Source organism: Pipistrellus kuhlii, unplaced genomic scaffold, assembly GCF_014108245.1.
Source record: "Pipistrellus kuhlii isolate mPipKuh1 unplaced genomic scaffold, mPipKuh1.p scaffold_m20_p_12, whole genome shotgun sequence".
NCBI classification, from domain to species: Eukaryota; Metazoa; Chordata; class Mammalia; order Chiroptera; family Vespertilionidae; genus Pipistrellus; species Pipistrellus kuhlii.
The window spans coordinates 47719009-47746574 of record NW_023425427.1 but is presented as its reverse complement, the minus strand read 5'-3'; the positions used below and the strand labels follow the sequence as shown (position 1 = coordinate 47746574).

Sequence of the window (27566 nt, the reverse complement as noted above, 5' to 3'; positions counted from 1 at the left end):
TGAGGGGGAGGGGAGTCTTTTGCAGTTGCCTCAAAAGATTGAAGACTCTCAAGTTGTCTTCTCTCTGGATTCAAAGTGTGTCCCCCTCCAGAGAGCCAGCAGAGCTGGAGCAGAGCATGGCCCCTGCCACCAGCCACACAGAGATCTGGGCCATTGGGAATGGCAGGGGGAGTGTCAGGCCCATGAGCAGCAGCGGGTCATCTTTGGTTTTCTGGAAGCGCGATTCTCCAGCAGGCCGCAAGGGGGCGCGCAGTGGCTTTTCTGAAAAACCTTCTTGGTAGCCTTGCTTTGCTGTAGGTCTGGGCTCAGCCAAGGAAGTCCCTACCCAGGGACTTTCTGCTGCTTTTATAGTGAGGAAACATCCTCCCAACCTGCGTTTTGTAAAAGGCTGCTTGAAGATGGTGCGTTTTGGTAAAGGCTCCTTTTGGGCACAGGCTGTGTTTTGAGAAGGGCTGCCTTTTGAAAGAGGGTGAGCATGGTAAAGGCAACTGGGGGGTGGGGATGGAGAAAGGCTGCATCGTTTTGGAAAGGCTGAGATTTTCCAAGGACTGCGTTTTGCAAAAGGGTGCTTGAAGATGGTGCGTTTTGGTAAAGACGACTGTTGGGGGAAAGGCTCCTCGTGGACACAGGCTGTGCTGTGTGCGGGGCCAGGATTTGGAAAACGGGGCTGAAAATGGGTGAGTTTCTATTCAGACTACTTTTCGGGAGAAAGGCTGCTTTTTGGCACAGACTGTGTGTTGGGAAGGGTTGCGTTTTGGAAAAGGGAGCTTGGACATTGGTGCATTTGGGTGCAGGCTGCTTTGGGGGGAAGGGCTTGGCTTAGGAACAGATAGAGCCAGGGTTACTGGGGACACCATGAGCAGCACCTTCCCTTGGGGTCCCTAGGAAGCGCGGTTCCCCTTTAAAAAAAAAAATATATATATATATATATATATATATATATATATATATATATATATATATATATATAATTGATTTTTTTACAGAAAGGATGGGAGAGAGATAGAGAGCTAGAAACATCAATGAGAGAGAAACATAAACCAGCTGCCTCTTGCACACCCCTTACTGGGGATGTGCCCGCAACCAAGGCACATGCCCTTGACCTGGAATCGCACCTGGGACCTTTCAGTCCGCAGACCTACGCTCTACCGCTGAGCCAAACCAGTTTCCGCTCGGGCTCTCGTTTTGTTGGAAGCTCCAGCGAGGCTGCGAGGCCAGAGGTGGGAGCAGAGCGTGTGGGGGGGGTTGTGCACAATCGGGGCGCTTTGTGCACGAGATGCGCCCGGATTCGGAGCCGGGAGCGCGGGGAGGAGGGCGCTGGGACATTCCGTGTGATGTTTCCACGTTACAGCCTTCGAGAGCCACGGAGGAAAGTTAAAAACAAACAAACAGGATAGTGCGAGCTTTAAAACGGCTCTTCCTGAAGGTATTCAAAATATTAAAATATTTTAATTTTACATATAAACGAAGTCTTAATATTTAAAAAATATATTAAAACACCATTTAATTGAACTTTTAAAATATTTAAGTAGTTTAGAATTGAATAAATATCGCTGTAAATACTTAATATATTTTAAACGTAAAACTATTAACACATTCCATTAAACTTTAAAAAATATTGAGCCCTGACCGTCTTGGCTCAGGGGATAGGGTGGTGGCCTGAGGACTGAAGGGTTCCAGGTTCGATTCCGGTCAAGGGCATGTACGTTGGTTGCGGGCACACCCCCAGTTAGGACAATTCATTTTTTTATATTGCCTGGAAGTATTGTGTATCTTGATGACTCAGATGTGAGCCCTTCTTAAACTCTGTGGCATCTATAACATGTACATGCCCCTAAGATGCCTCTGGCATGTTTACAGTGTAGGTGTGTATGAGTTCAAAGAGTACATGTGGAAAGGAATAAAGACCATCAAAGAGAAGAGGGATATGCATACCAGGTGTACTGATTAATGGAGTTACACATATGTTAATATATATGTGCTTTGATATGTATGCTATTTTGTTGTATTGACAGCAAGTTTCAAAACTTCATATGTAAAATTTTCTGAAGATGTTAACATCATATATATTTTTACACTTAAAAATTAGAATTTCATGCTTCCCGCCCCCCACCCCCAAAAAAAAGCATTTGCAAGAAGTTTCCATTCTTTATTTTGAAGAAAAGTGCTGCTGAGAATTATCGTATACTTTGGAAAGTTATCGTATAGGATCAGGGAAGCTTATGGTGAACATGCTCCATCTCAAGATACTTGTGAACACTGGTTTAAATGCTTTAAAAGTGATGATTTCTATGTGAAAGACAAAGAACGTCAACCAAAAAAGATTGAAGACCAACAATTACAAGCATTATTGGATGAAGATGCATGTCAAACTCAAAAACAACTTGCAGAAAGATAAATGTTGCTCAGCCAAAAACGTATGGTCATTTACAAGCAATGGGAAAGATTTTAAAGCAGTGGTTCTCCACCTTCCTAATGCCTCAACCCTTTAATACAGTTCCTCATGTTGTGGTGCCCCCAACCATAAAGTTATTTTTGTTGCTACTTCATAACTGTAATTTTGCTACCGTTATGAATTGTAATGTAAATATCTGTGCTTTCCGATGGTCTTAAGCAACCCTGGTGAAAGGGTCGTTTGACTTCCAAAGGGGTCTCAAGCCACAGGTCAAGAAACGCTGTTTTAAAGGAAGAAAAATGGTGCCACATCAGCTAAACAAAAGACAAATGGAACATCAAAAAAACACCAGTAAAATGTTGCTTTAACTGCACAAAAAACTTTTCTGACTGGCGAGGAAAGTGGATTTATTTTGAGAATCCCAAAAGCACAAAGTCATGGGTTGATCTGGGTCAACCATCAACATGGACTGCAAGGCCAAATAGCTTCGGAAAGAAGACAATGCTCTGCGTTTGGTGGGATCAGGAAGGTGTGGTGTGTTATGAGCTTCTAAAACCAGGTGAAATTGTTAATACTGATTGCTACCGATAACAAATAAACAATTTGAGCCACTTTTTTATTGTAAAACGACCAGAATGGGCCAGAAGATGGCAAAGTACTTTTGCTTATGATGATGCACCATCACACACTTCAAAACCAGTTAAAGACATATTAAAAGATCTTCCTGCGAGGAATCAATCCACCCGCTGTATTCACCAGACCTTGCTCCTTCAGATTACCACTTGTTCTGATCGATGGCACATGCACTTTCTGAGCAGCACATCAAAATGTATGAAGAGGTGGGAAATTGGGTTTCTGAATGGTTTGCCTCAAAACAAGAAAAGTTCTATTGGATGGTGTCCACAAATTACCTGAAAGATCGGGGAAATGTGTAGCTGGCGATGGACATTACTTTGAATAAAGCACTTTGATGTTTCTCTTGAAATTATCATGTTTTCTTTTATTACAAAATCCGCATTATTAACCGGTACAGCTGGCATTACTTGCTGCAGTTTTAACTCTACATACTGGATGAGTTTCCCTTTCTGCCTTCGAACCATCAGCCTGGACCCCATCACTGCTCAGCTTGGGGAGGTCCAAAATGGACCAACAATTTCTACTAATTGCCAGGAGCCCTTTTAGAAGGATAATGCACAGAAATTGCATGTATCTCCAGCAAATAGGACAGGAATGTTCATTCATTGAATGGACTGTGACACTAGTACCCGTGTCAAAACACAGGAGCAAGACCCATCATGCCAGGGCCTCCCAGCTCCCCAGGGTTGCCTTCCAGGCCTGGCCTCAACCAGCTCACCGGGCTCCTGCCTGAGGATCACCCCTCTGTGGTGACTGTTTGCCAGGCACTGCTTTATGCTTTCTGTGTGTATTTATTCTTTTCATCCGGACAAAAATCCTATGAAAAACCACTGTAATTGTCCCTTCGTTAAAAGAGAGGAGACACGGGACCATCAGTGTTTACACTGATTATCAAGGTCCCGCTGCTGTTAAATTAGAGTTAGGATCCAGCCCAAAGCTCTGGCTACAGAACCACTTCTTGAACCAATAAGCAGCGCTGTGAAAAGGGTCGATCTGGAGACACAGTCCAATCCACAGAGTGTGGTGTGTTGGGAAATGACCGCTAACCTACACATCTCACTTCTCAGAGGTTTCCACGCGTACCTTTAAAGATCTTATTTCCAGCCAACGAAGACTGTAAAACTTTCCCACTCCACTCCGATGTTTCTACCCACTGCTCCTTGCTGATGGAATGGAAATCAGCTACAACTCAGACTTAACCCGTGAATGTCCCCCATACTTTCCCAGGCTCTTCCCAATTCCGTGCCTTTCCAGCTTTGGATAGGCATTTCCTCACAAGTGGTGAGACTATTCTATAGGACTTAATAGATATGTAGTTTGTTGAAATCGGTCTATGTAGAAAAATTAAGGACTTAGGTTTTCAAAATAAAAGAACTCAAGGAGTTATTTTGATAAGTTTTAATAAATATAGCAAAATGCAAGTTTGATAGCAGAAAAAGGAAACAGGTTTTGTACATTTGAATACAAGGTCATGGCAACTATTGGTATGTAAATGTATCAATAGGATAATATGAAATAATAAATAGTAAATTCAGAAACAATAAATAAATATGTGCATAGATAAATAAATAACATCACAGCATTAACTATTAGGGACTGCGAAAAGATTTGCTGAATAAAACTTAATAAGTTCTGTGCCTGAAGCAGATAGAGAGCCGATGCCCATGACCCAGGACCTATGGGCAAAGGTGAGGTGGCACATTCATCAGCGAGAATCCTTTCAGGGTGACCCCACGTCTCCATCCTCATTTCTGAGCCTTTCCTGCAAGGCTCTTGTTGAGGAGAAGGACCTCAGGATTTCCACTCTGACAACTTCCCAGGCGCAGTCACTGTATTGCTTCTCCTTCAGGTAGAGATGGATGCCCTGGAAGTACCTCTTCAAGGCCAGGGTGGGGCTCTGCTTGGCCAGGGCAGGTCCCTCCTCTCCCATCTCCTGCTCCCAACAGGGGTCCAGGTCTTCCAGCTGCCGATGGAGTCCTGTGCGCAGCTGGTCCACGAGGGTCGTGTTCCAGGGGACAGAGGAGTTCTCTGTGGCCAGGAGGTCAGAGATCTGCTGGAGCATCTGGTGGAGCACAGAGAGGGCCTGGGCCTTCTGGACCTGGCTGCCATCCACCGCTGCCCGGGGGAATCGGAAGTGCTGTCTGTCCTTCAGGCAGAAGAGAGGGGAGATGGTGCTCATTTGGCTCAGAAGCACTAAGTTCTCCCTGCTGAGCAGGACGTGGTCCTCAAGCAGGTCACAGCCCAGAGCTCCAGCGGGGCCAGAGCTGAGCAGCACCAGGGCCATGAGCAGAGAGAGCAGGAGGGCCATGGGCAAAGGAGGGGCTGCTGGCCTGGCTGAGCTGGGCGTCTGGTGAACAACCTTGGGCCAAGACTTCTCCAATGACCTTCTTTCTAGGCAGGGCCCTTAAATAGGGAACACCACAATTTTCATTTTCTAAGCATTTCTTTCCCCTTTCACTTCCTTTTTTTATTTCCTTTAGGTAGTCTAAGAAGATGTCATCAATCTACATTACTGATAAGTGCCTTCTAAGTGCATACTTGTCAATCAAATGAGAAACGTCTTTGTTTAAAAGTTAAAGTGTCCTAGGTAGGAGTGCAAATACTCACATAGGTACATACTCATGTACATAAATACACTGCATACATATTGTTCTTTGTATTAGAAGTAAAAGTTTGCCTTGACTCTGGGCAACATGGGAGTCAGGCTCCCTCATCCCTCTGTGGGTTTGTGTACTTTGTCAGGCACTTAGCAAACCATGGTTGGGAAATAAACTCTTTAGAGCCAAGGAGTGAGTTTCATTTACTGTTTTATGTACCACCGGTATGAGGTTTTCAGTGACTGCGTTTCGGGGCTGTTTCTCTTCTAGAACCCATTCCTGCAGGGCCATGTGGTTATGCTTCTCGGGGGCCACTAGGTCAGGACTTCTCTAGACATTGCCATTTCCTTCTGGCATTTGTCGCTGGTTGTTAGGGCTCCCCGTGAAGTTAGCACTTCAGATTCCCCCAGGCAACGGCGGGTGGCAGCCAGGTCCAGAAGGCCCAGGCCACCTCTGTCCTCCACCAGATGCTCCAGCGGATCTTTGTGCCAATACCCCCAGCAGGAATCGGGGTTCTTTGCTGGTGGGCGTAGGTGTGGAGATTCTCATAACAAGATAGTAATATTTTCCCAGCACCACGGATGATATCAGCTCTGATAATGCTTTGCCTCTGGAGTGACAGTGTCCTCAGCCCAAACTCTAGTGGACTCACTCCCTGAGGGGCAGGTTCACCTCATCCTGAGGTCTTCAGAATCCCCTGACATTACAGGGGCTTGTGTCTTTGTTGGCAAAAGAATCTGTCAGGATCCTCACCCTTCCCCCAGGAGTGTTCCTGTGAAGGACCTTTGTCCTCTGTGGTGACCTCCTCCTGAGCCAGGACCCAGGTGTCAGTGGTGCCCACAGCCCTAAATGCTGACAGCAAACGTTTGTTTTGTCTAAGTAGGTGGAGGCGTTACTTATGCAATTGCAATCATTGATCTTCAGTGGGCTTTTCAATCCCTTCCTCTACTGATGGGCACTTGGGCTGTTTCTAGATCTGAGCTATTGTAAATTGTGCCACACAGGAGTGCATTAACTCTTCCTGATTGGTGTTTTGTATTTCTGTCAGAATACATTAGATCCCATAGAAGTGGGATCACTGGACCAAGTGGCATTTCCATTTTTGAGGAAACTCCATTCTACTTCCCACAATGGTTACATGAGTCTTCATTCCCACCAGCAGTGTACTAGGGTTCCATTTTCTCCACATCCTCACCAGCACTGGCCATTCGTTGATGGTAGCTATTTTGACAGATGTGCGGTGATACCTCATTGTTGTTTCAATTTGCATCTCTCTGATAATCAGTGACTTTGAGCATCTTTTCATATGTTTCTTGGCCATCTGTATGTCCTGTTTGGAGAAGTGTCTATTTAGGTCCTTTGCCCATTTTTTAATTGGATTGTTTGTCTTCACTTTGTTAAGTTGTATGAGTTCCTTATAAATTTTGGATAGTAACGCTTTATCAGATGTATCATGGGCAAATATGTTCTCCCACACACTGGGCTCCCTTTTCATTGTGTTGATGGTTTCTTTTGCTGTGCAGAGCTCTTTAATTTGATGTTGTCGCATTTGTTTATTTTCTCCTTATTGTCCTTTGCCCTTGAAGTTGTACCCACAAACATATTGCTCTGAGAGGTGTCTGAGGTTCTGCCGCCGATGGTTTCTTCTAGGATTGTTATGGTTATCATGTTTCACATTTAAATCTTTTATCCATTTTGAGTTTATTTTGTGTATAGTGTGAGTTGATGGTCCAGTTTCCTTTTATGTTGTGCTGGTGTAGTTTTTATTATTCAAGTATCTACTTAAATTATTGAACACATTAACCTCAGAATTTCTGAGCGGGGCACAGGTGATTCAATGCTGAAGTCTCTCAGTAGAAACTTGTAGAACACAAACTGGTGAACTCCAGCTGCTCATTCAGTCTGTGTGTTTCTATTGGGCTTCGCTGTTCCTCCCTCTGTCTCATGCTCAGGGTGCAGGGCAGTGAGGCTCAGGCTGCTAAGTCAGGGCGAAACAGCCTTCTTCCCTTAATTATGCATGGTGCTTCATTTTACATGTAAATAACCACATAGTCATTACAGCAGTTTCCTGGGCATAGTCTGTCTTGCTCCTCTGGCATTACTTTTTAAATAATATGTATATTAGATTTTAAAATATATTTGTATTGATTTTAGAGAGAAAGGGTGAGGAAGAGCCAGATAGAAACTTGAATGATAAGAGAGAGTCATTGATGGGCTGCCTCCTGCACACTCCCTACTGGGCATCAAGCCCACAAGCTAGGCACCTGTCCTGACCAGAAACCAGACCGTGACTTCCTGGTTTACAGATTGATGCTCAGCCACTGAGCCAGGCCAGCTGGGCAATCACACATTGCTTTCTACTTCACTCTGTGGTTATTACAAGCAATGAGGAGTAAAGAAACACAAAGGGACTTCACCATTTTCCTCTATAATTATCATGATGTCAGACTTTTTATTTGCCTTTTCAACTTTCGCAGAAAGTAAAATTGACAGTTATTTGTGAGCAAAAATGAAACAAATAGAATTCTGACTGTCATAGAAGAGAAAGAAGGGAAGTGACTTCTGATGACAAGAAAACAAGGTGTAAGTTGGCAGAATTGGTAGCAGCTACACAGGTGCCTGGTGCTGAGGCAGAGGGAGGATGGAGCCAGCCCTGAGCTACACCAACTCAGGGATGGGCTGCCTCTACCAGAGGCTCAAAGAACAGGACCTCCTGGGCCAGTGACCAGCCGAGTCACTTTCCTGTCATTTAATGCTCATGGGAGCAGCTCTGAGGACTAAAGGGAAGACTCACAGTAACCAACTCTCAGAAGACTGATGACCACAACACGCCCTGCTGGAGCAGGACCCTCCCTGCTGCCTAGTGGATATTAATCTGATGTACCTGCTCGATCTGATTAACAAATCCTCTCAGCTGCTGGAAGATTGTCTTGAGCATTGTAGATTTGAGAGAAATGGAGTTGGATGATACGAAAAGAGTGTGCTCTTAATCTAAATAATAATTAAAACAAAGTTTTTATTGCATGCTAACTATGGTCTATCCACTGTTCTAAAATCTTTGAAATGGTGAATTCAATCTTCTCAGTAATCCTATTTGTATTAAACTTGTTTATACCACTATTATGCAGTATAAATCGGGAGTGGTGAATTATTTGGAAGGTACCACGAATCCAAGGTCAAACCCTTAAAAAGTTTAAGATAACGGATTGTCTGAAGGGCCTGTTAACAGAAGACAGGGATAGAATTGGACATGGAATTTATGAACCAAGGAGACACCACGGCATGAGAGCACTGGGCAGGGAGGGGAGGGTGACAAGGGATTCCAAGTTCCACTTCAAATGCCAGTGGATTTGTGTCTATTGTTCTGTGTGACATCACCAGTGTGGTCTGAGTCCACAGAACTGACTGACTTCAAGTTATAAGGAAAAGTAGTCAACATTCCTTTTACATAGCTCTAAAGAGAGAATTTTCTGACAATTGAAACAACTTTGTCGCTGGCTCTGGAGTAACCGTGGTCTCTCCAATCCCCAGCAGGCTGCTGTGGGGTCAGAGTCGCCTGTGCTGGGGACACTGCTGTTGGCCCCGTCTCTGTGGGAGAGCTCTGCTCTCAGCATCCACTTCCATCTTGTCCCCCTGGCAACCAGAATGATCTGCAGAAACAGGTAACTCAGTGCAGGCCCTTCCCCTTGTTTCCCTCCTGAGGGCCTGCTTGCTCTAGTCCAGGCTTTACTTTCTCTGTTCTGCCCAGTTCTCAAGCCCCTGCTGACTTCCATCTCCTTCGTGCTCCTAGGTGTGCTCTGTGTCCTGCTCCATGATCACCAGATCAGAGTCTACTTCTCACTTCTTTGCACTTAGCGCATCACCTGAGATAGGTTCAGCCCCACTGCTGGGAGCATCAGTGATATTGCCCCGGACAGTCCTGACCTTGGAAACATCACAGGTGATCTACTCAAATTTGCTTTCTGTACAACTGGGCAGAATAGAATCAAGTTCCCCGAGAAATTTGGCAACACGTGTTCAGAATGACAAGGTTTCCAAATAGAAGGTGCCATGACCTACAATCATTGTTTACACAAGAGCCAAACCTAAAAGTCTTCTGATCAGAAATGCTTGCATTGGGCTCTTCTACAAACGCAAGGTAAAGTGCTATAACGATCAACGTCTGGATCGTTTTCTGTTGATCAATTACAAGAGCCATGCTGAACTTAACTGGCAAATGTCTTTAACCAAACATTATCCTGAAGAACCTTTCCATTAAAAAAAAATAAAAATGAAATTTGCTGTTTAGAAACAGTGGATAGCCCCTCCCTCCTCCATCACTGCCCTCCCCCCCAAAAAATTAAACAGTAAAAATATCCTATATAATAAAAGTGTAGTGTACAAATTGTCCCCTGGATCGAGAGTTCATCTGGGAGTTTGACCAGAGGGAGGAGCTGACTGGGGGAACGGAGGTGAACCTCCTAACTCACCCCCTCACCCTCCTGACCACCGAGGCAGCAGGTGCCAAGGGAGGGAAGGAGGTACTCGGCCGGCTGTTGGCATCAATCCCCTAGGAACCCTACCAGCGCATGAATTTCGTGCACAGGGCCTCTAGTTATGGCATAAAATTGTTTACCTAAGAAGGCAGATCATGTACCTCTCTCTCAACATAATTTTGTAAATTCATGACGTACAATACTTTTTTTTTTTTTTTTTACCATTACCCCTTGATTGTGGTTTCAGGTAGTTTCCAGCTGGTGCAGGAATGTGAGTGGAGATTGTTTGGGGGCTCAGCAAACACTGCAAGTGGAGAGAGAGAGAGAGAGTCAGTCACCATAGAAATTTATTCTGAATTTGTTGACTTTCCTTTGAGGATTGTTACATTGTCCCAAGGCGTTTCATCATTTCCACTAAGACGACCTCCCAGCCACAGGAGCTGTATTTCTTCTCTTCCAGGTAATGGTAGATTCCTTGAAAGTACCTCCGGATGAGACTTCTCACCTTGGCGCAAGCCAGCCTGTTTCCTTCCTCTTTCGCCTGGCTCTCCAGCCCCTCCAGGGTCCGATGAAGGATGGACAGGACTTCAGAGAGGTGGTCGTGGTCCCATTCAGCAAAGCTGTGCTTTGTTGCGAAGGCAGTTAAGATATGCGTGAGCATCGTGTGGTGAAGACAGGTGCGTTGTGTCTTCTTCATTTGGAGGATTTCCTCCGGAGTCCAAGGAAATTTGAAGTTGCTTCTGTCTTCCAGGCACTTGTAAGGGGGGATCCTTTGCAGTTGATACAAAAGAAGTAAAACTTTCTTGTTGTTTCTTATATTGAGCCAACGTATGCCCTCCTCAAGAGAGCCAGCAGGGATGGAGCCGAGCATGGCCCCTGCCACCAGCCACAGATAGATGTGGGCCATTGAGAATGGCAGTGATTCAGGGGGCTACCGCCAGGAGGAGTCGCAGGCAAAATTAGCAGCAACTTTCCTTCTCGGGATTCCTAGAAAGCGTGATTCTCTAGCGGGCCGCCAGAGGGCGCGCAGGAGGCCTTTTGTGACGTGGCCTTTGTGAAGAGCTGAGCTCTGAACATTCGTTTTCAGTCAGTCTGGTCTGAGAGCAGAGAAACTGGCCAGCCCCGTAGCCACTTTGTGCAGCTTCAATGGTGAAGGCAGAGTCTCCATTTGGAGGCCGCAGCTGCTGCAGACGGAGCTCTGCCTGCGCCTCCCGCGGACGTTATTCTTAGGAAGCCAGCACGGAGCCTGGCCTTGGCTGCGCTTCCCCAGGAGCTTGGGGCTTTCCTTCCTCACCGCCCCCCCCCCTGGAAATATATGTATATTTTTATTGTTTAGGCAGTACATATATTAGTACATATATCTCCTCCCCCCACCACCATTAACCTTCCCCCAGCCTTCCCTGCCCCCTGCCGCATGCCCTCATCTTCCCTCACCCGCCAGTCCAGTGTCTTGTGTCCATTGGTTGTGCTCATATGCATGCATACAAGTCCTTTGGTTGATCTATTTCCCTCTCTCCCCAGCACTCCCCAGCCTTCCCGCTGTAATTTGACAGTGTTCAGTGCTGTACTGCCTCTGTATCTATCTTTTTGCTCATCAGGTTATAATGTTCATTTTCCATAAATGAGTGAGATGTGGTTGTTGTTGTTTTTGTTGTTGTTGTTGTTGTTTTTTCATTGCCTGTCTTATTTCCCTTAATATAATGCTCTCCAGGTTCATCCATGCTGCTGCAAATTGTAAGAGTTCCTTCTTTTTTACAGCAGTGTAGTATTTCATTGTGTAGATGTACCACAGTTTTTTAATCCACTCATCTGCTGATGGGCACTTAGGCTGTTTCCAAATCTTAGCTATGGTGAATTGTGCTGCTGTGAACATAGGGGTGCATATGTCCTTTCTGATTGGTGTTTCTAGTTTCTTGAGATAAATTTCTAGAAGTGAGATCACTGGGTCAAATGGGAGCTCCATTTTTAGGTTTTTGAGGAATCCAGATATCGACCCAAACCACTATGCTCAATTAATATTTGACAAAGGAGGTGTGCACATACAATGGAGTCAAGATAGTCTCTTCAATAAATGGTGTTGGGAAAATTGGACAGTTAAATGCAGAAAAAAATGAAACTAGACCACCAACTTACACCATACACAAAAATAAACTCAAAATGGATACAGGACTTAAACATAAGACGGGAAACCATAAAAATACTAGAGGAATCCACAGGCAGCAAAATCTCAGACATATGCCGAAGGAACTTCTTCACTGATACTGCTCCTAGGGCAATGGAAACTAAAGCGAAAATAAATAAATGGGACTATATCAAAATAAAAAACTTCTTCACAGCAAAAGAAACCATCAACGAAACAACAAGAAAGCCCACTACATGGGAGAACATATTTGCAAATGTTATCACTGATAAGGGTTTAATCTCCGAGATCTCCGGGGAACTTACACAACTTAATAAAAGAAATATAAATGATCTAGTATAAAGGAAAAAAAAATGGGCAACGAACCTAAATAGAATCTTTTCAAAAGAAGACCGAAGGAAGGCCGAGAGTCATATGAAAACATGCTCAAAGTCACTAATTATCCGAGAGATGCAAATCAAAACAACAATGCAGTACCATCTGACACCTGTCAAAATGGCTATCATCAACACAGCAACAAACTGACTAGTGCTGGCGAGGATGCAGAGACAAGGGAACCCTTGTGCACTGCTGGTGGGGATGCAGACTGGTGCAGCCACTGTGGAGAACAGTATGAAGCTTCCTCAAAAAACTAAGAATGGGGCTTTCCTTTTGCGGGAAGTTCCGTGAGGCCATTGTCACCAGAATCCATTCTCTGCGGGTCCAGAGCATGTGGGGGGTTTGTGCAGAATCGGGGCGCTTTGTGTGCCAGATGTGACCAGACTCAGAGCCTGGATCTCCAGGGGGACAGCGAGGGCCCCACTGGGGGCGCTGGGGGCTGAGCTGGGCGCTGGGCCTGGAGTGGCGGCTCCTCAGGGCTTTGGGGTCACCACGTTACAGAGCCCCTGAGGAAAGTTAAAAGAAAAACAAAAAACAAAAAAACAACGGGAAAGTGAGAGTATTAAAACTGCTTCTCCTGGTGCTACTGAAAATATTAAATTACTATTTTATATTAAAACAGCAAATAATTAAACTTTTAAAATATTTTAGAATGAAATAAATATCGTTGTAATATTTTTAATTTATTTGAAACGTAAAAACTATTAACACATTCGTTTAAACTTTAAAAAATATTTAGCCCTGACCAATAGGGCTTTGGCCAGCAGACTGAAGGGTCCAGGTTTCATACACTGGTCCATGGAGAAGAGCAGTAGAGGAGAGGAAGGTAAAGGATAAAAATGTATTGAAGTATTACCCGCAATTTATTGACAAGTGAACTGAAGTGTTTGCCAGGTCTTCAGAGGGACAGGTTCAAGAAATCCTCCCAAACTGGTCTCTCTCCCTGCTCGCTGAGATAGTCACACATGACACACGCAGTTATGGGAAATTGCTGATTCCCTTCACTGCCATCACTGTAACATCGGCATTTGCTCAGGGCCCAGAGACCTCCATCAGCACACTCCTAGAAGCACAACTGTCTGCAACCGTTTTTGAACAGCTTAGAGCTGCCACTCCACAGCTGCTCTCTCCCTTTGGCTTTTCTGCTGATGAGACACCTGGAAGCAGAAACCACTCCTGAGCCAGAGGCAGCCAGGGCGGGGCGGGAAGGGAGGGAATCCTTCCAGTGGACCAGGACTGGGAGGCTGTGGTAGGAGGACCAGATGCCAATATCAGCCAACAAACACCCTGTATCCTTTCCACTTCGCTCTACAGACTCCTCCCAGATACCCCTACCCTCTCCTCTTGCTGACCGAATAGAAACCCGTTACAATTCTGACATAAAAACCGAACATCTTCCTTGTTTTCCAGGGCTCTTCTCAATTCCATGGGTTTCCAGCTTTCCATAGGCACTTCCTGAGGAGTGGGGGACTGTTGTAAAGGACTTAAAAAGAGAGTGCTGTTTTGAGATAGATTCAACCAATAAGGATGTAGGTTTGCAGAAGTAAAAAACTCAGGAAGTTTTCTTTGGTAACAATTTAATGAATAAAACAAAACACAAATTTAATAACTTTAAAAAAGTTACATGCTTTGTAAATTTTAATACAAGGTAAGAACAAATATTGGTTATATAAATACATAAATATGATAAGAATAAATAAATAAATAAATAAATAAATAAATAAATAACCATTCAGGCAGTAACCTATCAGGCACTATTGGTAGGTAACATTTTCTTCCTTAAGAATGTGACAACAGATTTGCTGAGTAAAGTTCAGTAAGTTCTGTGATTGAAGCAGATAGAAGATCCGTTGCCCATGACCAAGAACCTATGGGCAAAGGTGAGGTGGCACATTCATCAGCGAGAATCCTTTCAAGGCGACCCCACGTCTCCATCCTCATTTCTGAGCCTTTCCTGCAAGGCGGCTATTGTTGAGGAGAAGGACCTCAGGATTTCCACTCTGACAACTTCCCAGGCGCAGTCACTGTATTGCTTCTCCTTCAGGTAGAGACGGATGCCCTGGAAGTACCTCTTCAAGGCCAGGGTGGGGCCCTGTGTGGCCAGGGCAGGTCCCTCCTCTCCCATCTCCCGCGCCCAACAGGTGTCCAGGTCTTCCAGCTGCCGATGGAGTCCTGTGCGCAGCAGGTCCACGAGGGTTGTGTTCCAGGGGACAGAGGAGTTCTCTGTGGCCAGGAGGTCGGAGATCTGCTGGAGCATCTGGTGGAGCACAGAGAGGGCCTGGGCCTTCTGGACCTGGCTGCCATCCACCACTGCCCGGGGGAATCGGAAGTGCTGTCTGTCCTTCAGGCAGAAGAGAGGGGAGATGCTGTTCATGTCTCTCAGAAGTTCTACGTTCTCCCTGCTGAGCAGGACGTGGTCCTCAAGTGGGTCACAGCCCAGAGTTCTAGCTGGGCCAGAGCTGAGCAGCACCAGGGCCGTGAGCAGAGAGAGCAGGAGGGCCATGGGCAAAGGGGGGGCTGCTGGCCTGGCTGAGCTGGGCGTCTGGTGAACAACCTTGGGCCAGAAGTTCTGCAGTGACCTTCTTTCTAGGCAGGGCCCTTAAATAGGGAACACCACAATTTTCATTTTCTAAACATTTCTTTCCCCTTTCACTTCCGTTTTTTGTTGTTGTTTTCTTTTAGGATTTTTAAAAAGATGTCACCAATCTGAACTATTAATTTTCTATTTTAAATTCCCAACAGACTTTTGATTATATATTTTATTTTTTATGGAGAGGAAGGGAGAGGGACAGAGAGTTAGAAACATCGTGGAGAGAAACATTGATAGACTGCCTTTTTCACACCTCCCACTGGGGATGTGCCCACAACCAAGGTACATGCTCTTGACTGGAATCGAACCCGGGAGCTTTCAGTCCGCACACCAATGCTCTATCCACCGAGCCAAACCGGTCAGGGCTCCCAACAAACTTTAGTTGTGTCAGTCTGGGCACCATGTTGCCCTCCTTCCTTTGCACAGGGGGTCAGGCTCCCTCATCCGTGTGGGCGTGTGTGTTTTGTCAGGTCCTTGCTGGACCACATGTACGACATAAGCTCTTTAGAACCAAGGACTGAGTTTTATTTACTGTTGTGCTCCCTGCAGAGGCTGAGGTTTTCAGTGACTGCTTTTCAGGGATGTCTCTCTTCTAGAACCCATTCCAGCAGGCCCATGTGGCTGTGCTTCACGGGGGCCACTGGGTCAGCACTTCTGTAGGCATTGCCATTTCTTTCCAGCATTTGTTATTGATTGTCAGTGCTCCTCAGGCTCTGCCAATACCCCCAGCAGGAATCCGAGGTCTTTTGCTGGTGGGTATAGGTGTGGAGATTCTCATCACAAGATAGTGATATTTTCCCAGCACCACCCCATTCCAGACACCGAGATCAGCTCTAGTAACCCTTTGCCTCTTGAGTGACAGTGTCCTCACCTATAACTGTCCTGGACTCCCCCTGAGGGCAGGCTCACCCCATCCTGAGTTCCTTAGAATCCTCCACAGGGGGAGGGGCTTGTGTCTTTGTGTCAAATGATGGGTCAGCATCCTGCTGCTTTCCTAGGAGGTTGTGTGTGAAGGACCCTTGTTCTCCGTGGTGACCTGCTCCTCTCCTGAGCCAGGGCCCAGGTGTCAGTGGTGTCCACAGCCCTAAATACTGACAGCTAATCTTTGTTTTCTCTAAGTGGGTATAGACATTAGTTATCCATTTTCAATCATTGTTCTTCAGTGGGCCAATAATTTATTTTGGCAAGTGCAGCTTTATTATTGAATTCTCTTTTTAAATTATTAACACATTAAACTCAGAAATTCTGAGCTTGGCACGGAGATTCAATGACAACGTCTCTCAGTAGAAACTTGTAGAACAGAAACTATTGAACTTCAGCTGCTCATTCAGTTTGTGTGTTTCTATTGGGCTTCTCTGTTCCTCCCTCTGTCTCATGCTCAGGGTGCAGGGCAGTGAGGCTCAGGCTGCTAAGTCAGGGAGAAACAGTCCTCAATCCCTAATTATGCATGGTGCTTCATTTTATATGTAAATGACCACATAGTCATTACAGAGTGGTTTCTTGGGCATAGTGTGTGTTGCTTCTCTGACATGATTTTCTACTTCATCCTGAGGTTTATGTAAAGGGAAGTAAGGAAAGTCAAAGAGACTTCACCATTTTCCTTTATAATTATCATGACGTCAGACTTTTTGTTTCTCATTTCAACTTTCCTAGAAAGCAAAATCGACAGTTGTTTGTGGGCAAAAATGAAACAGATAGAATTCTGCGTGTCATAGAAGAGAAAGAAGGGAAGTGACTTCTGATGACAAGAGGACAAAGTGTAAGTTGGCAGAATTGGCTGCAGCCACACGGGGTTCCTGGTGCTGAGGCAGATGGAGGATGGAGCCAGCCCTGAGCTACACCAACTCAGGAATGGGCTGACTGCCAGAGGCTCAAAGAACAGGACCTCCTGAGCCAGTGACCAGCCATGTCATTTACTGCTCATGGAATCAGCTCTGAGGACTGAAGGGAAGACTCACAGCAACCAACTCTCAGAAGACTGGGGACCATGCCACCCCCTGCTGGAGCAGGACCCTCCCTGCTACCTAGTGGATATTAACCTGATGTACCTGCTCCATCTGGTTAATAAATCCTTTCAGCTGCTGGAAGATTGCCTTGAGCATTGTGGATTTGAGAGAAATGGAATTAGATGATCCTACCAGATTGTGCTCTTAATCTAAATAATAGTTATATTGATATTTTACAGTAAATGATAAAATCTTATTGCATAATAACTATAGTCCAACTACTGTTTTAAGATCTTTGAAATGGTGAATTCAACCTTCCCAGTAATCCAATTTGCATTAAACTTGTTTATATAACTCTTATGCATTATAAATCTGGAGCAATGAATTATTTGGAAGATACCAAGAATCCAAAATCAAACCCTTAAGGAATTTAAGATACTGCTGGTCTGGAAGAGCCCATTAAAAGACAAGGATAGAATTGGACATGGGATTTATAAACCAAAGAGGGGTCCCAGCATGAGAGCACTGAGCAGGGAAGGTGGGGTGACAAGGGATTCCAAGTTCCATTTCAAATGCCAGTGGATTGCTGTCTATGGTTCTGTATGACATCACCAGTGTGGTCTGAGTCTACAGAATGACTTCAAGTTCTAAAGATAAGTAGACAACATTCCCTTTTCGTAGTTTTAAAGAGTAAAATTTTTCTGACAGTTGGAACAAGTTTGTTGCTGCCTCTGAAGTAACCGTGGTCCCTCCAATCCCCAGCAGGCTGCTGTGGGGTCAGAGTCCCCTGTGCTGGGGACATTGCTGTTGGCCCCATCTCTGTGGGAGAGCTCTGCTCTCAGCATCCACTTCCATCTTGTCCCCCTGGCAACCAGAATGATCTGCAGATACAGGTGACTCAGTGCAGGCCCTTCCCCTTGTTCCCCTCCTGATGGCCTGCCTCTTCCAGTCCAGGCTTTAACTGTCTCTGTTCTGCCCAGTTCTCAAGCCCTTGCTGACTTCCATCTCCTTCCTGCTTCTAGGTGTGCTCTGTGTCCTGTTCCATGATCACCAGATCAGAGTCTACTTCTCACCTCTTTGCACTTAGCGCGTCACCTGAGATAGGTTCAGCCCCACTGTTGGGAGCATCAGTGACATTGCCCACGACAGTACTGGGCTTGGAAACATCGCAGGTGATCTACCCTAATTTTTTTTTCTACAACTGGGTACAATAGAATCAAGTTCCCAGAGAAATTTGGCAACACGTGTTCAGTAAGGCAAAGTTTCCAAATAGAAGGTGCCATGACCTACAATCATGGTTTACACAAGAGCCAGACATAAGAGTCTTCTGATCAGAAATGCTTGCATTGTGCTCTTCTACAGAAGCACGCTAAAGTTCTCTAATGACCAACCAACATGCGAATAGGGTACTGTTGATCAGTTACAAGAGCCATCGTGAACTTAACTGGCAAATGTCTTTAACCAAACATTATCCTGAAGAATCGTATCATTAAAAAAAGAATGGAATCTATAGTTGGAAACTGCCAGTAGTCCCTCCACCCTCCATCACCACTGTCCCAAAAAATTGAACAGTAAAAAAAAAAAAAAAAAAAAAAGTGATAAAATTATTTATTTAAGAAAGCAGCTCATGTACCTCTCTCTAAACATAATTTTGTCAAGTCATGATGTACAAGATATTTTTATAATGACTCCTTGGAGTTATTTTGGAGTCAGGTATTTCTCAGCTGGTGCAGAAATGTGAGTGGAGATTGTGTTGGGGCTCAGCAAAGGATGCAGTTGAAGAGAGAGAGTCACCACAAAACGTAATTCTGAGTGTGTTGACTTTCCTCTGAGGATTGGTACAGGATTGCAATGCGAAATGCCATTTCCACTCTGACCACCTCCCAGGCACAGGCGGTGAAGTTCTTCCCTCTCAGGTAGTTATGGATTCTTTGGAAATACTTCCGCAGGAGAATTCCCACCTTGGGACATGCCTGATCTTCTCCTTCCCTCTCCTCCAGGTGCTCCAGGCTGTGATGAAGGCTGGAGAGGAGCTGGGAGAGGAGGGTGTGGTCCCATGCAGCAAGGCTGCGCTGTGCGCTGAACAGGGTGAACATCTGCAGGAGCATCTGATGGTGCAGACAGGTGCATTGTGTCTTGTGCATCTGGGGGATGGTCCCCCTGTTCCAGGGAAATGTGAAGTTGTTTCTGTCACCCAGGCATAAGTGAAGGGGGGTTCTTTGCAGTTGTCGAAAAACATTGAAGACTCTCAGGTTGTCTGCTCTCTGGATCCAAAGTGTGTTCCCCTCCCGAGAGCCAGCAGGGCTGGAGCAGAGCATGGCTCCTGCCACCAGCCACACAGAGATCTGGGCCATTGGGAATGGCAGGGGGAGTGTCAGGCCCATGAGCAGCAAGTGATCTTCTTGGGTTCCCTGGAAGCGCGGTTCTCAAGCCGGCCGCAAGGGGGCGTTTCTGAAAAGCCTTCTTGGGAGCCTTGTTCTGCTGTCTGGTCTCAGCCAAGGAAGTTCCTACCCAGGGACTCTCTGCTGCTTTAATACTCAGGGAGCAGCCTTCCATCCTGCGTTTTGCAAAGGTGTGCCTGAAGACGGGTGCGTTTTGGTGAAGGCTCCTTTTGGGGGAAAGGCTCCTTTTGGACACAGGCTGTGATGTGTGCGGGGCTAGGATTTGGAAAACGGGGCTTTAAATGGGTGAGTTTCAATTCAGACTACTTTTCTGCGGAAAGGCTGCTTTTTAGCACAGGCTGTGTTTTGGGAAGGGCTGCGTTTGGAAAAGGGAGCTTGGACATTGGTGCATTTGGGTGCAGGCTTCTTTGGGGAGGAGGGCTTGGTTTATGAAAAGATACCCCTAGGGTTATTTGGGACCCGGTGAGCAGCACCCTCCCTTGGGGTCCCTAGGAAGCGCGGTTCCCCAGCTGGCAGCCAGAGGGCACGCGGGGGGGCCTCTGTGCCCCTGAGTTTGGGGAGCTCAGTCAGTGTGTCTGGAGCAGAGGTGCTGGCTGCCCGCAGAGCCCTGTGAGCAGCTCCCAGGGGGAAGCAGAGCCTCCAGCGGGGCAGCCACTGTTGGGATGGAGCTCAGCCTGCGCCCCCCGAGGCCTGGCCCTGCGGAGCCCCGGAGCCCGGCCTGGGCTGAGCCTTCCTGAGCCCGGGCTCTCCTTTTGCTGGAAGCTCCAGCGCGGCCCTTTGCTGAGGGGCCAGAGGCGGGACCGGAGCCTGTGTGGGGGGTTTGTGCGGATTCGGGCGCTTTGTGTGGGAGATGTGCCCGGATTCTGAGCTGGGGAGGTGGGGAGGCCCAGCGGGGCGCCGGGCGGGAGGGGCGGCTCCCTTGGTCTGTGGTGCTTTGGGGTAATGTCTGCAGGTCACCGCGTTAGAGAGCCCCGGGGAAAGTTAAATAATACTGGAAAGTGAGAGCATTAAAAATGGCTTTTCCTGATGCTACTCAAAATATTAAAATATTTTAAAATTAAGTATCAAATATTAATATGAAGCCTCATATTAAAATATTTTGTATGAAAGCATCACTTAATTAAACTTTTAAAATAGTTGAAAAGTTTAGTAATAAATAAATATCACTGTAAATTTTTAAATATATTTGAATCGTAGAAACATTAATTTACCCATTCTCTTAAACTTTAAAAAATATTTAAATATCTACATGAAATTTAAAGCATTTTAATCTGACGACATTCTTCTGTCCGAATTTTAAAAATACTTATATATTGAATATTACCTAAGTATTAATTAAAAATGGAAAAAGTTTTTATTTTTTACATTCAGGCTATCAAAACTCCATGTGTGAAACTTGCACTTTATTTCAACTGTATTTTATTTGTACCAAAAGAAGTATTTAATGTGATTTTACTGTCTTGGCTGGAAAGGAAGCAAACACTTAATATTTTCAGGGTGACTGTGTTCAGCCTGGCCTGCCTGGCTCAGCGCTGGAGCATGAGCCTCTGAAGCAGGAAGTCCTGGTTTCCCTCCTGGTCTGGGCACAGGGCCTCATTGCAGCTAGATCCCTGGGCGGGGCTTCCAGGAGGCAGCCAATCAGTGATTCTCTCAGATCATTGATATTTCTATTTCTCTCTCTCCCTCCACCTTCCTCTCTGAAATCAGTACAAGTGATTTATTTAAGATTTTTTTATTTTTAATAAAAGGGATTAATTGTTTTCAGTTGGGAGTATTGCCATGTTGGACAGTTTCTTATAACTATGTGCAATGATGAATCATTTTTCTTTAATTAAATTTTACTGAAGTGTCTTCACAGAACCTTACTTGAATGAGTCCATAAAAGTACAAATTGGTTCCCTAACTGATTTGGCTCAGTGGATAGGGCATCGGTCTGCCGACTGAAGGGTCCCAGGTTCGATTCTGGTCAAGGGCATGTGCATTGGTTGTGGGCACATTCCCGGCAGGGGGTGTGCAGGAGGCAGGTGGGCAATGTTTCTCTCTCATCGACATTTCTAGTTCTCTATCCCTCTTCCTTCCTCTATGTGGAAAATCAATGAAATATATTTTATTTTTATTTATTTTTTAAATATATTTTTATTGATGTATTGAGAGGAACAGAGAGGGAAAGGAAATAGAAAAGCAATGATGAGAGAGAACCATTGATGGACTGCCTCCTGCACAGCCCACACAGGGGATCGAGCTTGCAACCCCAGCATTGAAATATATTTTAAAAAGACCAAAAAAACAAAACAAAACAAAACAAAACAAAAAACATTGAAGGAATTTCACTCTTCACAGGAACAAAGAGGCTGCTGAGAATGGGAGCTTCCTTTCTCCAGGACAGTGGTTGTGATGGTTAATTACATGTGTCAACATGGCTAGGACAACCACCGGTCACCCAGAATTTTGCCTTAACATGTACCTGGAGGTAGAGAAGCATAAACTCAGTAGCCCAGGTGGTCCCAGTTGAAATCAGCAGAACTCAAATGGCCAAACAACCTATTTGTAATGTAAGAGTGACACAGTTGACTTCCATTAAATCTGCAAAGCAAGTAGCAAGAATCCTAATGTTGGAAAGGTGGTAGGCAATGCTGCAAGTTTTTCTCCTAAGCTGGTCCATGAAGTAGAGGAGTAGAGGAGAGAAAGATTAAGGATAAAAATGTATTACAGTTCTGCCAACAATTTATTGACAAGTGAACTGAAGCATTGGCAAGGTCATTTGAGGAACAGGTTCGAGAAATCCTCCCAAATTGGTCTCTCTCCCTGCTCGCTGAGATAGTCACACATGACACATGCAGTTATGGGAATTTGCTGATTCCCTTCACTGCCATCACTGTAACATCGGCATTTGCTCAGGGCCCAGAGACCTCCATCAGCACACTCCTAGAAGCACAACTGTCTGCAACCCTTTTGAACAGCTTAGAGCTGCCACTCCACAGCTGCTCTCTCCCTTTGGCTTTTCTGCTGATGAGACACCTGGAAGCAGAAACCACTCCTGAGCCAGAGGCAGCCAGGGCGGGGCGGGAAGGGAGGGAATCCTTCCAGTGGACCAGGACTGGGAGGCTCTGGTAGGAGGACCAGATGCCAATATCAGCCAACAAACACCCTGTATCCTTTCCACTTCGCTCTACAGACTCCTCCCAGATACCCCTACCCTCTCCTCTTGCTGACCGAATAGAAACCCGTTACAATTCTGACATAAAAACCGAACATCTTCCTTGTTTTCCAGGGCTCTTCTCAATTCCATGGGTTTCTAGCTTTCCATAGGCACTTCCTGAGGAGTGGGGGACTGTTGTAAAGGACTTAAAAAGAGAGTGCTGTTTTGAGATAGATTCAACCAATAAGGATGTAGGTTTGCAGAAGTAAAAAACTCAGGAAGTTTTCTTTGGTAACAATTTAATGAATAAAACAAAACGCAAATTTAATAACTTTAAAAAAGTTACATGCTTTGTAAATTTTAATACAAGGTAAGAACAAATATTGGTTATATAAATACATAAATATGATAAGAATAAATAAATAAATAAATAAATAAATAACCATTCAGGCTGTAACCTATCAGGCACTATTGGTAGGTAACATTTTCTTCCTTAAGAATGTGACAACAGATTTGCTGAGTAAAGTTCAGTAAGTTCTGTGACTGAAGCAGATAGAAGATCCGTTGCCCATGACCAAGAACCTATGGGCAAAGGTGAGGTGGCACATTCATCAGCGAGAATCCTTTCAAGGCGACCCCACGTCTCCATCCTCATTTCTGAGCCTTTCCTGCAAGGCGGCTATTGTTGAGGAGAAGGACCTCAGGATTTCCACTCTGACAACTTCCCAGGCGCAGTCACTGTATTGCTTCTCCTTCAGGTAGAGACGGATGCCCTGGAAGTACCTCTTCAAGGCCAGGGTGGGGCCCTCCTCTTCCATCTCCCGCGCCCAACAGGTGTCCAGGTCTTTCAGCTGCCGATGGAGTCCTGTGCGCAGCAGGTCCACGAGGGTCGTGTTCCAGGGGACAGAGGAGTTCTCTGTGGCCAGGAGGTTGGAGATCTGCAGGAGCATCTGGTGGAGCACAGGGAGGGCCTGGGCCTTCTGGACCTGGCTGCCATCCACCACTGCCCTGGGGAATCGGAAGTGCTGTCTGTCCTTCAGACAGAAGAGAGGGGAGATGCTGTTCATGTCTCTCAAAAGCCCTAAGGTCTCCCAGCTGAGCAGGACATGGTCCTCAAGCAGGTCACAGCCCAGAACTCCAGCGGGGCCAGAGCTGAGCAGCACCAGGGCCGTGAGCAGAGAGAGCAGGAGGGCCATGGGCAAAGGGGGGGCTGCTGGCCTGGCTGAGCTGGGCGTCTGGTGAACAACCTTGGGCCAGAAGTTCTGCAGTGACCTTCTTTCTAGGCAGGGCCCTTAAATAGGGAACACCACAATTTTCATTTTCTAAACATTTCTTTCCCCTTTCACTTCCGTTTTTTGTTGTTGTTTTCTTTTAGGATTTTTAAAAAGATGTCATCAATCTGTACTATTAATTTTCTATTTTAAATTCCCAACAGACTTTTGATTATATATTTTATTTTTTATGGAGAGGAAGGGAGAGGGACAGAGAGTTAGAAACATCGTGGAGAGAAACATTGATAGACTGCCTCCTTCACACCTCCCACTGGGGATGTGCCCACAACCAAGGTACATGCTCTTGACTGGAATCGAACCCGGGAGCTTTCAGTCCGCACACCAACGCTCTATCCACCGAGCCAAACCGGTCAGGGCTCCCAACAAACTTTAGTTGTGTCAGTCTGGGCACCATGTTGCCCTCCTTCCTTTGCACAGGGGGTCAGGCTCCCTCATCCGTGTGGGCGTGTGTGTTTTGTCAGGTCCTTGCTGGACCACATGTACGACATAAACTCTTTAGAACCAAGGACTGAAAGTTATTTACTGTTGTGCTCCCTGCAGAGGCTGAGGTTTTCAGTGACTGCTTTTCAGGGATGTCTCTCTTCTAGAACCCATTCCAGCAGGCCCATGTGGCTGTGCTTCACGGGGGCCACTGGGTCAGCACTTCTGTAGGCATTGCCATTTCCTTTCCAGCATTTGTTATTGATTGTCAGTGCTCCTCAGGCTCTGCCATACCCCCAGCAGGAATCCGAGTTCCTTTGCTGGTGGGTATAGGTGTGGAGATTCTCATCACAAGATAGTGATATTTTCCCAGCACCACCCCATTCCAGACACTGAGATCAGCTCTAGTAACCCTTTGCCTCTTGAGTGACAGTGTCCTCACCTATAACTCTCCTGGACTCCCCCTGAGGGCAGGCTCACCCCATCCTGAGTTCCTTAGAATCCTCCACAGAGGGAGGGGCTTGTGTCTTTGTGTCAAATGATGGGTCAGCATCCTGCTGCTTCCATAGGAGGTTGTGTGTGAAGGACCCTTGTTCTCTGTGGTGACCTGCTCCTCTCCTGAGCCAGGGCTCAGGTGTCAGTGGTGTCCACAGCCCTAAATACTGACAGCTAATCTTTGTTTTCTCTAAGTGGGTATAGACATTAGTTATCCGTTTTCAATCATTGTTCTTCAGTGGGCCAATAATTTATTTTGGCAAGTGCAGCTTTATTATTGAATTCTCTTTTTAAATTATTAACACATTAAACTCAGAAATTCTGAGCTTGGCACGGAGATTCAATGACAACGTCTCTCAGTAGAAACTTGTAGAACAGAAACTATTGAACTTCAGCTGCTCATTCAGTTTGTGTGTTTCTTTTGGGCTTCTCTGTTCCTCCCTCTGTCTCATGCTCAGGGTGCAGGGCAGTGAGGCTCAGGCTGCTAAGTCAGGGAGAAACAGTCCTCAATCCCTAATTATGCATGGTGTTTCATTTTACATGTAAATAACCACATAGTCATTACAGAGTGGTTTCCTGGGCATAGTGTGTGTTGCTTCTCTGACATGATTTTCTACTTCATCCTGAGGTTCATGTAAAGGGAAGTAAGGAAAGTCAAAGAGACTTCACCATTTTCCTCTATAATTATCATGACGTCAGACTTTTTGTTTCTCATTTCAACTTTCCTAGAAAGCAAAATCGATAGTTGTTTGTGGGCAAAAATGAAACAGATAGAATTCTGCGTGTCATAGAAGAGAAAGAAGGGAAGTGACTTCTGATGACAAGAGGACAAAGTGTAAGTTGGCAGAATTGGCTGCAGCCACACGGGGTTCCTGGTGCTGAGGCAGATGGAGGATGGAGCCAGCCCTGAGCTATACCAACTCAGGAATGGGCTGACTGCCAGAGGCTCAAAGAACAGGACCTCCTGAGCCAGTGACCAGCCACGTCATTTAATGCTCATGGGATCAGCTCTGAGGACTGAAGGGAAGACTCACAGCAACCAACTCTCAGAAGACTGGCTACCATGCCACCCCCTGCTGGAGCAGGACCCTCCCTGCTACCTAGTGGATATTAACCTGATGTACCTGCTCCATCTGGTTAATAAATCCTCTCAGCTGCTGGAAGATTGCCTTGAGAATTGTGGATTTGAAAGAAATGGAATTTGATGATCCTGCCAGATTGTGCTCTTAATCTAAATAATAGTTATATTGATATTTTATAGTAAATGATAAAATTTTATTGCATGATAACTATAGTCCCACTACTGTTCTAAGATCTTTGAAATGGTGAATTCAACCTTCCCAGTAATCCTATTTGTATTAAACTGGTTTATTTAACTATTATGCAGTATAAATCTGGAGTGATGAATTAATTGGAAGATACCAAGAATCCCAAATCAAACCGTTAAGGAATTTAAGATACTGCTGGTTTGGAAGAACCCATTAAAAGACAAGGATAGAATTGGACATGGGATTTATAAATCAAGGAGGGGTCACAGCATGGGAGCACTGAGCATGGAAGGTGGGGTGATTAGGGAATCCAAGTTCCACTTCAAATGCCAGTGGAATGCTGTCTATGGTTCTGTATGGTCTGAGTCTATAGAATGACTTCAAGTTCTAAGGAAAAGTACACAACATTCCTTTTCCGTAGTTTTAAAGACTAAAATTTTTCTGACAGTTGGAACAAGTTTGTTGCTGCCTCTGAAGTAACCGTGGTTCCTCCAATCCCCAGCAGGCTGCCTGGGGTCAGAGTCCCCTGTGCTGGGGACATTGCTGTTGGCCCCATCTCTGTGGGAGAGCTCTGCTCTCAGCATCCACTTCCATCTTGTCCCTCTGGCAACCAGAATGATGTCAGATACAGGTGACTCAGTGCAGGCCCTTTCCCTTGTTCCCCCTCCCCCACTTAAGGGCCTGCCTGTTCTGCCCAGTTCTCAAGCCCCTGCTGACTTCCATCTCCTTCCTGCTCCTAGGTGTGCTCTGTGTCCTGTTTCATGATCACCAGATCAGTGTCTACTTCTCACCTCTTTGCACTTAGCGCATCACCTGAGATAGGTTCAGCCCCACTGCTGGGAGCATCAGTGACATTGCCCAGGACAGTACTGGGCTTGGAAACATCGCAGGTGATCTACCCTAATTTTTTTCTCTACAACTGGGTAGAATAGAATCAAGTTCCCAGAGAAATTTGGCAACACGTGTTCAGTACGGCAAAGTTTCCAAATAGAAGGTGCCATGACCTACAATCATGGTTTACACAAGAGCCAGACATAAGAGTCTTCTGATCAGAAATGCTTGCATTGTGCTCTTCTACAGAAGCACGCTAAAGTTCTCTAATGACCAACCACCGTGCGGATAGGGTTCTGTTGATCAGTTACAAGAGCCACCGTGAACTTAACTGGCAAATGTCTTTAACCAAACATTATCCTGGAGAATCTTATCATTAAGAAAAGCCTGAAATTTACACTTGGAAACTGCCAATAGTCCCTCCACCCTCCATCACCACTGTCCCAAAAAATTGAACAGTATAAAAAAAAAAAAGTGATAAAATTATTTTTTTAAGAGAGCAGCTCATGTACCTCTCTCTCAACATACTTTTGTCAAGTCATGATGTACAAGATATTTTTAT

The 27566-nt window shown here is 45.5% G+C and overlaps 5 protein-coding genes and 2 long non-coding RNA genes across 7 annotated transcripts in view; 3 read left to right on the top strand and 4 right to left on the bottom strand.

Moving 5' to 3' along the window:
* The window catches only part of LOC123652173, a 45573-nt gene that overhangs the window by 4753 nt on the left and 13254 nt on the right, over positions 1 to 27566 (top strand). The window contains exon 2 of the mRNA XM_045580296.1: positions 9160 to 9290. Within this exon, the coding sequence (XP_045436252.1) occupies positions 9160 to 9290 (131 nt within the window). The remainder of the gene's footprint in view (positions 1 to 9159; positions 9291 to 27566) is intronic.
* On the top strand, positions 16 to 8520 carry LOC123652161. The gene is made up of 3 exons (XR_006741327.1): positions 16 to 375; positions 547 to 677; positions 8110 to 8520. It is a non-coding gene; the product is annotated as an uncharacterized LOC123652161 (long non-coding RNA).
* On the bottom strand, positions 4752 to 5339 carry LOC118716626 (interferon omega-2-like). Its single transcript, XM_036434180.2, has one exon. The coding sequence runs from the start codon at positions 5337 to 5339 to the stop codon at positions 4752 to 4754; it is 588 nt and encodes a 195-aa protein (XP_036290073.1).
* On the bottom strand, positions 10374 to 11152 carry LOC118716633 (interferon omega-1-like). The gene has a single exon (XM_036434187.2). It carries the CDS (start codon positions 11008 to 11010, stop codon positions 10486 to 10488), a length of 525 nt encoding a protein of 174 aa, XP_036290080.1. The 5' UTR covers positions 11011 to 11152; the 3' UTR covers positions 10374 to 10485.
* LOC118716625 (interferon omega-2-like) lies at positions 13794 to 15346 on the bottom strand. Its single transcript, XM_036434179.2, has one exon. It carries the CDS (start codon positions 15122 to 15124, stop codon positions 14534 to 14536), a length of 591 nt encoding a protein of 196 aa, XP_036290072.1. The 5' UTR covers positions 15125 to 15346; the 3' UTR covers positions 13794 to 14533.
* On the top strand, positions 15491 to 26424 carry LOC123652160. The gene is made up of 3 exons (XR_006741326.1): positions 15491 to 16970; positions 18180 to 19281; positions 25635 to 26424. It is a non-coding gene; the product is annotated as an uncharacterized LOC123652160 (long non-coding RNA).
* On the bottom strand, positions 23178 to 23939 carry LOC118716631 (interferon omega-2-like). The gene has a single exon (XM_036434185.2). The coding sequence runs from the start codon at positions 23892 to 23894 to the stop codon at positions 23325 to 23327; it is 570 nt and encodes a 189-aa protein (XP_036290078.1). The 5' UTR covers positions 23895 to 23939; the 3' UTR covers positions 23178 to 23324.